Source organism: Dipodomys spectabilis, unplaced genomic scaffold (assembly GCF_019054845.1).
Source record: "Dipodomys spectabilis isolate Male_0828 unplaced genomic scaffold, ASM1905484v1 ptg000241l, whole genome shotgun sequence".
In the NCBI taxonomy this organism is placed as follows: Eukaryota; Metazoa; Chordata; class Mammalia; order Rodentia; family Heteromyidae; genus Dipodomys; species Dipodomys spectabilis.
This window is the reverse complement of record NW_024870918.1, coordinates 845849-861820: the sequence shown is the minus strand read 5'-3', so window position 1 is coordinate 861820 and position 15972 is coordinate 845849. Positions and strand designations below refer to the sequence as shown.

General features: G+C 38.7%; 1 protein-coding gene across 1 annotated transcript in view; it reads left to right on the top strand.

The window, feature by feature from the left end:
* Positions 1-15972, top strand: part of Slc1a1 (solute carrier family 1 member 1) — an 80188-nt gene that overhangs the window by 24390 nt on the left and 39826 nt on the right. Inside the window, exon 2 of the mRNA XM_042699351.1 lies at positions 12774-12914. Coding sequence (XP_042555285.1) covers positions 12774-12914 — 141 coding nt within the window. The remainder of the gene's footprint in view (positions 1-12773; positions 12915-15972) is intronic.

Below are 15972 nucleotides of genomic sequence, written 5' to 3'. Positions count from 1 at the left end.
AGGCTGAGCAGAGCAGTTTGCCTCATGGCAGGTAGGCAGTAGTTAGAGAATGTCTATCTAGCAGGCTTTCTGCTATTTCTTTTTCCTTATTTCCAATTCCCCCTGTGTGTGCCCCCCCTCCGCAGTTCATGGATAGTGCCACCCTTTCCTGAAATGCCTCTCAGACACACCTACAGGTGCGCTTTACTAACACAGGTCCTTCTCAGTTCAACCAGGATTATAATTAAGTTTTTGTTTCTGTTCGTTTTGTTTTGTTTTGACAGTACTGGGATTTGAACCTGGGCCTTGAGCTGGCAATCAAGATTAACCAAAACAGTGTTCAACATCTTTTAGCTATGCTTTAAGACATATTTTTATACAAATCTTTATATTAGTTTGAAGACAATTGTGAGCAAAGTGAAATAAACAAAATTTGGGTTTATACCTACCCTTAATAGAAGTTTTTTTTATTTAGTCCTGCACCAGATATGTGTCTTTAGGCCACCTTTAATTATGTGCCATAAGTAACTCTAATTTGGATGATTTTTTTTGCAAGGAAGTGAGAACAAATAAGAAATATATATACATATATATATATATTCAGGATAAGATTATTGCCTGACATTGGTTATATATATACATATACATATATATATATTCAGGATAAGATTATTGCCTGACATTGGTTATATATATATACATACATATATACATATATAAATATATATATATATATATATATATATATTCAGGATAAGATTATTGCCTGACATTGGTTTCGAATCCCAAGTGCTTCTTATGAACATTCCCTCATTTGGTTCTTGAACATTCTAAGGTGTCTCTGTTGCAGTTTTTAAATAAAACAATTCCCTCCACCTGAAAAAAAGGAAGACAAAAAAAGAACAAGAAGATTAAACAACATTCCTAAGCATATAATAAAAATGGAATTAAACCCATATTCGTGACTCCTTTTTCCACTTACCTGATCTTGCATACTTTTTACTTATACCAAGGTACAGATACGTTTGCAGAGCACTGTTCTCTCTGCTTTTGCTGTGGTTTTCACTTGTGATTTTTAGTCAGCCATGGCTAACAGTTGCTGAACCTTCCTATGATCCAGGGGCAAGGCTGACTCCTCTGCATTCATTCTTTCACTGAATGCTCATAATAGCCATGTGACACAGGTTTTCTTCTTATCCCTCTTTAACTACTGCAGCCTAGAGGAGGTAAGCAGCTTACTTATGGTCATGTGACTTGTAATTAGCCGTTCACATTCAACCCAAATCTAGGTAACTTTTGGATTATTTTTTTCTTTTGAAACAGGGTCTTGCTGTGTCAGCCAGGCTTGCAATGTAGCCCAGGCCTTAAACTCCTGATCCTCCTACCTTCACCTCTCTATTGCTGGGACTCCTGAAAGTTTATGCTGTGGCTAATAAGAAATAAGACAACAAGCTATAAACTATATTAGGAACCAGGAACTTGTGTTCTCCACAGAGCTTAGCAGAGCAGTAGCATATAGCAGGTAGGGAGTTAGTTCATTGATGACAGCTGATATGTTTTTTCTAGGCCGTTAGTTTTTTTATTTTTCTTCTCCTCCAAAGATTTTTCGGCTAACACTCTTCTTAGAATAGTCCTGATTTTGCTATTGACTGTTTTGATTTATTTTATGCTCTGTAATTGAAAATTAAGCTCTCAAACATCTCCTTTGCAGGATGTGACCCAAATCTGTAATCACGAGTTTTCTTTAACTTGATCATCTTTTTTTTTAACTGTTGATAAACATGTCTGGCTTCATTTGAGGCTTCACATTATTATTTCCAGATGGTGAGGCTTTCAGATCTGATGGGCTCATATATGTCCTACCAAATCTGAACAAAATGCCATGATTTTGACACTCTTTGGGCTATTAGAATGATTATTAAAGGAAAAAACAAACTTCCCTGTGTTGTGGTCATTTCTCTCACCCATGGGAAACCAATCAATTCATATTATTATTAGCTGTTTTTCTCTTTCCTATTTTAAACTCAATTTAGTTTATTTTTGAGTATGCACAGCTTCTCTCTCTCTCTCTTTTTTTTTTTTTTTTGGTCAGTCGTGGGGCCTGAACTCTGGGCCTGGGCGCTGTCCCTCAGCTCTTCAGCTCAAGGCTAGCACTCTACTCTTGAGTCACAGCACCACGTTTGGCTTTTTCTGCTTATGTGGTGCTGAGGAATCAAACCCAGGGCCTCAAGCTCTGTACCACTGAGCCACCTTCCCAGCCCCTGCACAGTCTCTTTTAAATCTTAAGTATTATCCACATAAGATTTATCATTTTAAAGGATAGAATTTAGTATGCTTGCTGTGTTGTATAGCCATCACTACCATTTAATTTTATATTTTTCAATCATACAGAAGAAAATGCATATTAGTTAGCAATCATTTTCAACCTCACCCCCATTCATGGCAAGCATTAGTCTTTCTGTCTCCTTGAATTTGTCTATTCTGGATTTTTCACATAAACAAAAATCTCATAACATGGTTTTTTTGTTTCTGACTTCATTTTCTTAGTATAATGTTTTCAAAGCATGTATCAGTGTTTCATGCCTTTTTATAGCTTATAATAATAACAACAACAATAATCTTTTCTATGGATATACTTGATATTGTTTATCCAGCATTAAATTAAAATGATGAATATTGAGATTATTTCTTCTTTGGAACTATCATTAATTCTATAACTGCTTCATATATACATTATTGTGAGAAGATACATTTTTAGTTTTCTTGGGAATGTTTTTAGGAATGGAGTGACTGGATCATATGTAACTCTATGGTTAACTTTTGGGGGACTAGCTAGTTTTCCATTTTTGGGCTGCATCATTTTACATTCACATTAACGATGCAGAGAGAGTAAGAAATCACAGTGCTATTTGTTCAGAACCTTAATGAAGAGAGCAGACAATTTGTTTGCATGTTGACTGAACCAAACTCACTGTCTTATTGATGGAGGCCTTCGATGGGATCTTTCTGTTCTGTCAGGATGGATGTTCCTCTTCTTTATAGATTCCCCTGCTTGGGTCCGTAAATGTCTGCCACTCTAGGTGTGGTTCTACTGAATCAGAACCTGTCTTTAAACAAGATCTCTGAGTGATTCATATGTGCATCAATGTTTGAGAAGTATAGATAGATATTACATCCTCCCTGTTTCTAAATACTTCACATGCTTCAGCTTGCATCTGTCTGAATCATTCTGTGTGTGTGTGTGTGTGTGTGTGTGTGTGTGTGTGTGTGTGTGTATGTGCACGCACGTGCATGCGCATGACAGTCCTGAGGCTTGAGCTCAGGGCCTGGGTGCTGTTCCTGAACTTCTTTTGCTTAAGGCTTGCACACTATATCACTTGAGCCACAGCTCCATTTCTGGCTTTTTGGTGGTTAATTAGAGAGAAGAGTCTCATGGACTTTCCTGCCTGGTCTGACATTGAACCTTGATCCTCAGATCTCAGCCTCCTGAGTAGCTAGGATTACAGATGTGAGACACTGGTGCTCAACCTGAGCCATTCTTTATTTTTCTCTTTTTATGACTTCCATGGGTTTGGCCAAGTGTAATATTGATGCCATCATAGTACTGGCTTCAGTTTCCTTTCTTTACTAGATGAAGAAAAATGATCTTTTGGTTAACTGGCATTTTCCTGAAGTGCTCTCAGATTTGCACACAATTCTATAGAAATGTCCCTTCTGCTCCTGCCTATGCAGCCTTGCATCTAGGATTGGCCTTCATTGACTGGGAGCTCCTTGAGGGGAGGGGTTCTCAGGACATCCATTTTTATAATTCTGTTTCTACCCTGGACTTAACATAGATCCTTGCACACAGTCAATATTTGTAGAATTTAATTCGATCCTTGAACCACAATGAAAATTATTTCAGAAATCACCAAAAAACTGGCAAATACTTTCTCTTCTAATCTCACTCCAAGACTTACATTGCAATGATATGAGGTGGCCTATGAATGTGATGAATGAATACTTCCAGGCTGAGATAAACTAGATGAAGTGCATCCTTTATATACATTAATTATAACTTGGACACTTTTTAAAAAATATATAGGATAAAAGTAAATGTTTCTCTACAAAACTAAATGCAGAAGACTAAGAGAAGTCACACTGAAGATATTTTTACATCAATGTCTTCCTCCAACCCCTGACTCAACTACTGTTGTGCTATGTGACCACAATAGAGCCATAAGTATTCTGAGGATTTCATGAGAGAATCTATAAAGAGGTGAAAGCCTGTAATAACAGCTGAGATTTATTAGCTGTGTGAGACTAGTTTGTGGGAGAAGATGCAAAGAAGATGATCTAAGATGCTCCACAAGATTTCCAACCACTGGTGCACGTGCCCTATGTAATTCACCCCTCTCCCTGAAGATTGATAATGATGAGATTTCACTCTCACAGTTAGTTTACACTATCTGGCAGAGATAAAGAGATTTGCGGGTAATTAGAGTCCCTAACTAGGTGACTGTGATTTCATCAAATTGGAGATTATATTTGGTAGGGACAACTTAATCGGGTGAAATCCCTCAGACTGAAACCCACCTGAACACACCCTCCTGCTGATTCTAGAAAGGTGAGCACTATGTTATGACAAGGCCAAATACTAGGAGCACTGGGGGCCTTTCGGAATGGAGGGCTTGTCCTGGCTGACAGCCATCAAAAGATCAAGGACCTCAATCCTGCAGCCACAAGGATGTGAATCCTGAAACAACCCCATGAGGCTGTAAGAGAACCCCAGGGTCTACAAAGGAATGGGGTCTAGTTGGTGCCTCCTTGCAGCCATATAAGGCCCTGAAAGGAGGACCTGGCACAGCTAGTCCCATAGTGAAAAGAATGAATTAGACCTTGGAGCATATATTGTGCATGTATTTTATTTATGTAGATCACACTGGATGATAGAATAACTTGAATGTTTCGTATCCTCCTAAAAAGGCACCATAAAGCTGCAAAGCAAATGACTTGACTTTCTCTTATTTTGCATTTATTTTTATTTAACTAAGTAAAAAGAGGAAGTTGGGGCAGAAAGGAGGATGGAAAAACATGCAAATAACACAGTACAATTTTCCCTCCCTCTCAAATTACATACTGTGGACTTTCTGCTGGCCAACTTACTAGACAGTGGAATATTGTGTATAATCTCTAGTATGGAACATCAACTTTTCAAAACACTTGAAACATAACTAAGGGTTCCTGGTGTAGTAATATGCAGAACAAGGTGTAACTTTGTGTGTGTGTGTGTGTGTGTGTGTGTGTGTGTGTGTGTGTGTGTGTGTGTGTGTATGCACATACACTTGTCCTGGGGCTTGAAGTCAAGACCTGGGTGCTGTCCCTGATCTTTTTTGCTCAAAACTTTTGATTGAGTAGTTTCTTCAAGATCCAGCTGTGATTGGAGGAGAAAAAGGATACAGAGACACTGGTTTCCCTCTGTAATGTACCAGAGAGAAACAACTTTTTACCTTATGGCTCCCAAACCTCTACCACAGAAAAAAAAGCATTAGGTCCTCACCAAGATTAACTGTAGGTGGTAGACACAAGGAAAGATGACTCAATGTAAACAGTCGTTGCTAGTGAGAAAACATGAAAACCACATTTCCTGTTTAGAGTGGACAGAGCTGTTCATGAAGCGAAACATTTCTTATTTCAATAATAACAAAATGGTATTTTTAAACCCATCTTTTGAAATCCTCTAGCACTCAATTCAGAATTTGGCTCTTAGTTGGATGTTTTTTAATAGTAAATGTGTTATTGCTTTTTTTTTTAATTTAGATACAATAAAGAATATGTTCAATGTGGTATCTTCTTTTTAATCTAAAGATTTACAATAATATGAAGTTTTTGCCTCATATAAGATGCTTTCATTCACTAACAAAAGTCAGAGATATTTAACAAAACTGTCTAGGACTGCAAACATCTAACATTTTTCTAATGGTCAAGAATAAACATCCAGAGGGATATTATTGAGCATTTAGAATGTTGAGCATGAGGGAATCCTTATGATACAATGTTAAATGAAAAATGCTTTTTTTTAACCTACTTACATGCTACAACATGGATCAATCTTAAAAACATTATGCTAAGTGAAAGAAGCTAGACATAAACAACCACATATTGTATGAGTCATTTTTATGTAATACCAGAGTAGGCAAATCTGTAGAGACAGACAATAGATTAACGGTTTCTAAGGTCCCCTAGATGGAGAGAGAAATAGGGTGTGTTTGTTGACAGACATTGGATTTCTCTGGGGAATGATAGACGTGTTTGAAGAGTTAGATAATGTTGGATTGTATAACATTTTGAATATAGAACCGCTAAATTGTGTACTTAAAAGGGGAAATTTTTTATTTTATGTGAATTTTATAAGACCCTGTAACTGTATAGCCATTTTAAATTACAGGAAATAATTGAAAATACAGTTTTTGTTTATGCTCACAATCGTTAACCACCAATCACAGTAGGTGGGTGGAAAAACAAAGAACAATTTCACCTTCCATATTTGAATGGGTAAGTTTGTAGGTGAATTTTGGTTTCCAGCACAGCTTTATTAATATTTTATCCATGTAGAAAATGGGATGGTGGTGGTGGTAAGAATTTGGATACAAAAATAAAAGCCTTACAGACCCAAGCATCTCGTGTGTGTGTGTGTGTGTGTGTGTGTGTGTGTGTGTGTGTGTGTGTGTATGTGTGTGTATGTGTGTGTTTGTGTGTGTGCGCACGCATGTGTACATGCACGTGTGCATGCTAGTCCTGGGGTTTGAACTTAGGTCACTGTCCCTGAGATTATTTTGCTCAGGGCTAGTGCTCAACCACAAGTCACAGGTTCACTTTGGAGATGAGTTTCACGAACTTTCCTGCCCTGACTGGCTTCAGAACCACAATCCTCTGATCTCAGCCTCCGGAGTATCTAGGATTACAGGTGTGATGCACCTGGCAGCATCTCATTTTTTAAGCCCAAAGTACTGTGAAGAGCTTGCATTGGTGGACCATTCAGGTTTGCAGGAGCAAAAACTGGATGAGTAAAAGATACAGATACATTGCAGCATAAGGACAGGATATAGCCGCAAGCTTCTACTTGCTCGCTGCATATGCAAATTGTTGTAAATGTTCATTCCACATTCTGAACTTGCTTATACTGTTTCTATCATGATGGCACATCTTGATAACTATTTCAGCGATAATTTAAAATATTATATTTTTATCAACCATTTAATAAAGCCAAAATTCATCTGTGTAGTAGAGAACTGTTAGAAAAATATGCATCAAAAAAAAAAACACTCAAATTTCTTTTCTTTCAATCTCCCAAACAAGACCACTTCTGGGTTCATCCATCAGAAACCAAATGCAATTTCAAGCCCATGTTTATTTTAAAGGTGTAAAAAGTGCCTGAGAACTTGGAAAAAACTGAACAGTTATTTTCTTTCTTTTTTGTCGGTCATGGGGCTTGAACTCTGGGCCTGGACGCTGACCCTCAGCTTTTCAGCTCAAGGCTAGCACTCCACCACTTGAGCCACAGCCCCACTTCTGGTTTTCTGAGTGGTTTATTGGGGATAAGAGTCTCATGGACTTTCCTGCTCAGGCCGGCTTTGAACTGTGATCCTCAGATTTCAGCCTCCTGAGTAACTAGGATTATAGGCACGAGCCACCGGCGCCTAGCTTGAACAGTTATTTTCTTATAAACATAGGACAAAACAAAAAAAAATTCTCCCCAGAAACTCTGTAAGGTTATAGAACTTAAATTTCTTGTTTCAGACAAGAAGAGGTGTGTGTGAGGAGATGACATTCTAGGTGTCTTCTCTGAATCCATTAAATTACCTTAGTTGACAACTTGAAGGTTTTCCCTTCATATTTCTTTCGTCTCTATGTTACTAACATATTTATGCCTAGCATAAAAACCAGAGGAGGTATGAACAGCTTTCTTGGTGCTGAGATTCTGTGATCCCATTTTCTCATCGAAGGAACCAAGGCTTAGAGATGATCACAGTATCTTAAGACATTAGAAGGGATCTTTGAAGGCAACTATTGGAATCCCTTCCTCACTAATTGATAAAAGATATTACCTTAACATTAAGGCCCAGATTATATACACCTCATGGTTGTAGAGCCAGAGTTTGAACCTGCGATTCTAACACCAGTATTCTTCCTAATATAACTCTGTACCTGCTTAGGATTATCTTTCTTGTTGGAAGAAGTTCTAAAGTAGTAGAGGTCCAAAGTGGTATAGCTGGGGTTTCAGAGATTCTGGTAACTACTTTACTTTTAGGAATTCCTTGGCCCTGTCTAAGGCCTCTATTGAACTCAGTTGTCTATCAGTCTTCACTGTTTCACTTTCCATGTTCTGGGAGTATCATTCACATCCCCAGGTAGTGAGTTAATCCTAACAACTCCTGGCTTTGGAAATTTTCCCTCTCTCTCTCCCTCACCCCCAGTCCTGGGGCTTGAACTCAGAGCCTGGGCCCTGAGCTTCTTTGTCTCGAGCCTAGCACTCTACTACTTGAGCCACAGCACCATTTCCTGCTTTTTCTGTTTATGTGGTATTGAGGAATCAAACCCAGGGCTTCATGCATGCTAGGCAAGTATTCTACCACTAAGCCACATTTCCAGCCCTGGAAATTTCTCTTTATGTGCCTAAATCTAACTTAATTTATCAAATAGGGGAATTAGGGGCAGGTGTGCAGAAATAGCAGGAGTTAGATCTTGAAAGTCAGGAAAGGCTTTATGAGGACTATAACTCACAGGCAGAAGGGAGCTAGCACCGAGCAAAGATGTGAGCAGGCTACTCAGTTAACAAAGGGAAAGAAAAGATTTGAATTGATTTTTGGGGGATGGGTTTACATGGTAACTTTCCATCAGACATAGACATGAGTTCAGAAGATGTTTTTCTTCTGTGTGCCAACATTTCCTTAAGATACTTTGCAGACTAACCGTTCATGGGTTAACTTGTAAGAGAATGGTGGTTCTCTTAACAGGTAGTGCATCTATCAATAGACATTTTCATGCCCAAGTGAAAGGGTCCATATTTTTAGCAGAAGCGGCCTTCAGATCTCTGAAAATTAACCTAGGCAACTATTATCATGATCCACCTGCCAGAAGTGTTGTCTATGTGGGAGTACATAAGAATAGGAACAGAAAAAAAACATAGCCTGCTGTTAATTTATAGTAGGTTAAGGACACAGAGCCTTCTGTTGCCTTGTGGTGCTCCCTAACTATCTTAAGTCTTGACTTTGTAGGGTAGGGAAGGTGCTCTGCCCTGCTATCCTGACCTTATTGGGGACTTGAAAAATCTGGGCTGGGAAGGTGGCTCAGTGGTAGAGCGCGTGCCTTGCATGCCTGAGGCCCTGGGTTCGATTCCTCAGCACCACATAAGCAAAAAGAAAAAAAGCCGGAAGTGGCTCTGTGGCTCAAGTGGTAGAGCTCTAGCCTTGAGCTGAAGAGCTGAGGGACAGTGTCCAGGCCTAGAGTTCAGGCTCTACGACCGGACCCCCCCAAAAAAAAACAAAAACAAAGAAAAATCTTCCAGTGACTTTCTTTGTCCTGCATCTTAGGTTTCCAAATGTGTTCAAGAACAAGATGAAATACATCCACTTTCGAGGTTTAACTACTAGGTGAGGTCATTCACTAGCTCCTTCAGGTTTTAAGGGTCTCAAAGTGACATCTGTGAACATGTTGTTTTTTTTCCAGGTTTGGTTGGCATATCTACTCTTAATTTTAGCAAAAAAAAAAAAAAAGAGAGAGAGAGAAAAATTGGAGTATAATTTGTGGTATTCAAATTCAAGAACAAGCTTGATAGTTTTAATTTCTGTATGCAATTGCCTATTCATGGGTCACTTTTCTTTGTTTTGTGATACTGGAGTTTGAAGTTTGAAGTTTGAACCTTGAACTTCTTAGACAAATACTTCCACTTTTTCACTCATTATTTTTTACAGAGGAGCTCACGTGTTCCCTAGGTTGGCCTAGATAATGAGGGAATACAATCCTTCTATTTATACTTCTCTTATAGCTGGGATGACAGGTGCATTGCCACCAGGCCCAGGTTTTTAATTGGTTGAGACTGGGGACCTAGTGAACTTTTTCCTGGGCTGGAATTGAATCATGATTCTCCTATCTCACCCTCCTGAGTAGTTGTGATTGAAGATCTGTGAACCACCATGCCCAACACATGTGTCCCCACTAATTGCTCTTAACTACTCAATGTGACAACTCTCATTCTTCCATAAAATCTTGTCTAAAGGCTGAAAAGTAGCAGGCACGTGTTTGTTTGTTTGTTTTCCTAACAACCTTGCATTTATCTGCGGTAGCTCACCCTTGGTAATCTAAACCTTAAAGGTGGGCACATGGAAGTCCGTTGCTCCTCAACAGAATATTTTGTAGCTTCTTTTTGAGCACAAATACACTTCTCTTCCCCACGCTGGGATTTCTTTGAAATATGAGTCAGAAGTTGACTTGAAACAATCTGTGTTCAGCATAAGAGAGAAAGTTTGTTTTTTAAAAGCCTTGAACATTATGAGTTATCACTATGGCATAAAAAAGTGAGTTTATATAGAACAGCCAAGCACAGAAAGTTAATAAAACAGGAAATGAGTGTGCCATGCCTTTTAAATTTACTTAAAGGATTTTGAATACTTGATGTCTTAACCACTCATGAGTCTAACACTAGATGTTCAGAAGTGAGCCAATTGGATCCATAATAAAGTTGGTTTGTTTGTCTTACTGATGATCTGGGACATTCTTTTTTGGGGGATACATATGTAAAACCAGAAATGCATTCAGTAACGCAAAAATAGAGAACAGGCAAAGGGAAAATACATTGGCGAATAAAGTTCAGCTAAATGCAAAGCTATTCAAAATGTCTCTTACAACGTTCATCTATTTGGTTTATTTGTGAAGAAAGGAAGGATCCTTGCATTGAAATGAAAATTCTAGTATGGATTATAATTCTCCTTTCATTACTCTGTGACATTTAACTGTGCCCAAAGAGCTCTGGGTTTCCATGTACTAGCTGTTTGAGTTGTGAATTTGCATATCCAGTGATATTTTCCTTGAATCTTCCTGTCACTTAGTCATTTGCTCCAATTACCACGTCACTCATCAGAGGCTGATGAAGGAGAAAGATGTAAGAATCACCCAACTCATTTATTTCTTGATTTTAAAAATATACATTGGTGAGCAGAGGATGAAGAGGTGAAATGCTTAAACTTTTTAGAAATATTTGAAACAAGCTAAAGATAAAATTTGTGAGTTTTTGTTAAAATTTACATTTAAATGTTGTTCTCCACATAGCTGGAAGACTTTACATAGGCATCTTGTTAAGGCAAAATTCAGAGACTGTGTATACCATATCTTAATAATGAATATGTCCTTGTACTTACATAATTATGTGGAACTCAGTGTCTGAAACTTGATTTTAAAAAAGCTTCTTTGGTCAGGAATATGTGAACATGGAAATAATACAAATCATCAGAGGAAACAGTTGCTTAATAATATGTTAAATATGTCAAATTAATACAGTATTATTTTGCTGTTAAAATTAAGGTTTTGTAAATAATAAAGTTTGATTAGCATGAAAGCTTGTCTTAAATTGGTCATGTGGCTGCCTTAGCTACATGACATGCCTATAATGTCAGCTACTCAAAAGGCAGAGAGAGAAAATCATGAATTCAGGGCAACCTCAGACAAAGTTAGAAAGACCTCATTTCAAAAATGAAAAGAAAGAAGGAAGGGAGGAAGGAAGGAAGGAAGGTTGGCTAGAGGTATGGTTCAAGTAGCAAAATAGTAACCTCAAAAATCACAAGGCCGGGGCTGGGATGGTGGCTCAGTGGTAGAGTGCTTGCTTTGCATGCATGAGGCCCTGGGTTCCATTCCTCAGCACCACATAAGCAGAAAAAGCCGGAAGTGATGCTGTGGCTCAAGTGGTAGAGCGCTAGCCTTGAGCTGAAGAGCTGAGGAACAGTGCCCAGGCCCAGATCTCAAGCCCCACAACCGACAAAATCAATCAATCAATCAATCAATCATTCACAAGGCCATCTGGGTACCAGTAGCTCACAGCTGTAATCCTAGCTACTAAGGAGGCTGAGATCTAAAGATTGTGGTTCAAAGCCAGCCCAGGCAGGAAAGTCCATGAAACTCTTATCTCTAATAAGGCACCAGAAAACTGGAAGTGGTGCTGTAGCTCAAGTGGTAGAGCCTTGAGCAGAAGAACAGAGGGACAGCATCCAGGCCCAGAGTTCAAGCCCCATGACCACCACCAACAACAAAAAAATCACAAGGCCATGGTTCAATCCCTCATACCAAGTAAAAAAAAAATCAAAACAAAAAGTCTCATAAGAAAAACAAATACCAATATGTAAACTGTAAAATGTATAAAAGGTCTTTGTTCAGGCTGTGGAGCAAGTACTTGCGTGGAATGCATGAAGTCCTGAGCTCAGTCTTCAGCATCATAAAGGAAGGGAGAAAAAAACAACAACCTTTTATAACTCTTTCCATAGCATCCTTTGGCATTTTGTCAGTACAATAAATGTAACTGAAGGAAAGGAAATACAAAGCTTTCATGTGAAACATATTCTCTCACAGATTTACTATAAATATATATTTTCTACTCATTCTGGTTGTTTTTCTTTTTTTTAGTCTAAGTTTTACAGACTTATGAGGAATGATCTAAACTGTTTTTCTTGTCATTACAATTCATTTTGGGGTGCAAACTTTTTCCTAACAAAATGCATACAGGAGAACTCAACAAGGTTCCTTTTCTCTCCTACTTTTTTTTTTAGGCATCACTGTAGGAGTCTTAGTTCGAGAATATAGCAAGCTCTCAAATCTGGAGAAATTCTACTTTGCTTTCCCTGGAGAAATTCTCATGAGGATGCTGAAACTCATCATTCTGCCATTAATTATATCCAGCATGATCACAGGTACCCGGATATGCTCTGTTATATTTAAGGAACCCAGCAGAAGCTAACTTACTCTTTTCTAAATAAGGGGGAAAAATTGAAATGCAGGAATTGCATCATAAACACACTCTCTCCTCACTTGAATATATTTGCTTGTGTTGATTGCGCATGCCCTACTCTTCATCTACAGTGTCCACCACAGCTCACATCTTTACTGGTATAATAAATAATGTCTTGTGAGGGAGATGCTATTTTCAGACTTACAAATAAAGCTCTATTTAGAGCATGGGGAGGGGTGCAAAAGGCATAGTTGGTCTGTGAAATGTCAGCTAGCATCCTCCGGGAAAATCTGTGGTTGTCAAGTTTGGTCATGTTTAGTTCACTCACTTGTTTTCCAGCCCCAGCTCCCTGTGGCAGCCACCTCCAGGGTGCCTCTCCTCTTGCTTCTCTCCTATGTACACTTGACTACAGACCCTAGAACATGCTACACTGCTGTCTGGGTATCTGCCGGAGGCCTGTGGCTGAGTGCTGGAGAAAACATTGGATTAGGGCTTTGCATCTTATTTTACAGACCAGTATTTTAAGTCTGAACTTGTGAGATGGTTCCATTTGGAAATGACTTTTTGTTTTGGTTTTGTTTTCCTTTTTTTTTTTTTTGAGTTAGCAGACATAGAGTGCACTTGGAACAAATTCGCCCTCTCCACCATAGTTCTGTTCCTCCCCCGCTCCCTCCCTACTTTTCACACAGCATTTAGTTTCAGATAGATGGGTTTCAAGTGGATAGATAGATAGTCGTTTATATGATATATATGTATATATGATATGTATCACATATGTGATATATGCATAACATATATGATACATGCATAGTATACACACATATTGTATATAATGTCCTTTGAGCCTCTTCACCACACCCCTCCGCTAATTCTAATTCCTTCTTAGTTTCCCTCCTACATTTATGTCTCTCATCATAATTACTATCACCATCATTAATCATTGTCATAAGTTATGAGCATCATTTTAGGTCTATACACCACAAACAAATGAGAATATTAGGTATGTAGCTATTTAAGTTTTGCTTATCTCACTCAGCATGATGGTCTCCAGACTTGTTCATGTCCTACAAACTACACAGTTCTATTTTTACTTATGGCTGAGTAATATTCCACATATATACAGATATGTACATGCACATGTACACATGTATATATGTATATGCATCTTTCCTTTACAAATAAAGCTCTATTTAGAGCTTTATTTCTTCTACTGTGAGGCAACTTGCAGCGTTTGGCTATTGTAAATAATGCTATGATAAACACGGGTATGTGCTATCTTTCTTGATGTAGACTCTTTCAGGTGTATGCCCAAAAGAGATATAGTGGGTCATATGAAGGCTAATTTTTAGTTTTTTGAGGAGCCTCCATACTCATTTCCATTGTGGTTGTATTAGTTTATGTTTCCACCAACAGTGAATGAAGGTTCCTTTTTTCCCTAAATCCTTGCCAGTATTTGTTGCTGCTTGTTTCTGGGGGGGGGGGGGGGGGGAAGGGGTGTGTGTGTGTGCGTGTGCATGCACGTGCATGTGCATGTTCTAGAGCTTGAAATCAGGGCCTGAGCACTGTCCTTGAGCTTTTTTTTGGTCAAGGCTAGCGTGCTACCATTTGAGCCACCGCTCCACTTCCTGTTCATTTTTGGTGGCTAATTGGAGATAAGAGTCTCATGAACGTTCTTGCCAAGCTGGCTTCTAATTGTGATTGACAGATCTCAGCCCCCTGAGTTGCTGGGATTATAGACGTGAGCCACCAGTGTCAAGTTGCTTGTTTTCTTGATGACTGTCATTCTGACTGAGGTGTCATGGTATCTCTGTGTAGATTTGATTTGTATTTCATTTAGGCTAAGGATTTTGAACATTTTTATTTTTCTCTAATTGATCATCGTGTTACGAGGTTTTTTTCAAAGAGTAACCTCTCAAGTGAAGCTAAAAAGGAAGTTGGTTTACAAAAAGGTCACTTATCTGGGTCCAATAAGCTATGGAGCACATTCCATCATGTCCTGCATTTTTCTTCTGGCAACTAAAGAATGTGGTATGACAGTTACTAGTGTAATAGGCTTGAACGTCAAGGTTTTATATAATCATACATCTAGGAGTCTTGACATTTCCTCTTCTAGAATATATTTCTCCACTGCCTCTGGAAGGCCTGATCTTCACTCCTGGACCTTGGCCAGGGTGAAGATGCAGAGGGTGTCAGGAGTTGCTGCATTCAGCAACCACATTGTTTGAAGAGCTCTGATACTTAGCCCTTGAACTTACCAAGGGCCAAACTTGAGTTAGACTAGTGTCCCATCAGTGCTGTGTGCTCAAATGGTTTTGGTGGTTTGGTCTTATTAGAAACCTGAATGGTATATTTTTATTTATGGATTGAGTTATATGTTCCTTTTGAGCTGACCAGACTGAAAGGAGGGCAGTGTGTGTAGGGAGGGTAATGTTTGTCCTATACAGTGTTTCTTTGTTGAACTCTAAGTTATGCTATGTAGTTTAAATTTGAAAGATTTCATGGACAGATTTCTGAATTTGAAAAAAAAATTAAGAACTAAGATCTAGAAACATAGCCCATGTTCCCACCCACAGATGGTGGTCCAAAGTCAAGAGATTATTCCACTTAGTTGGAACAACTGCATTTGAAGATGCCCAGTCCACTTTGCTCTTGTCTGTCTGCTGCCTGGCGGCTAAGGTATTACAGTTAGGAGCCCTTAGAACTTTCTCCCTGGCAAAGATTGTAATCATTTCGTGGGCTCTTTTACAGGAAGATGAAATGAAACTTCAGATTCTCTCCCAAGAAAAGCATTCACAAAGATACACATATAAGTTATACCTGTGTATAGCTCCACAAGGCTCATTAACCACCTGATGAGGAACACAATTTAGTGTCTATGGGGGAAAGCAACAAAGGTAATCTTGTCCAGTGATATTTTAAACCTAACTTCCACATGCATTGTTTGTCTCTCTGAGCTTGGCTAGCTTCGCTTAATATGGTTTGTTCTAGGTCTATCCATTTCCCTGAAAATGACATAATCT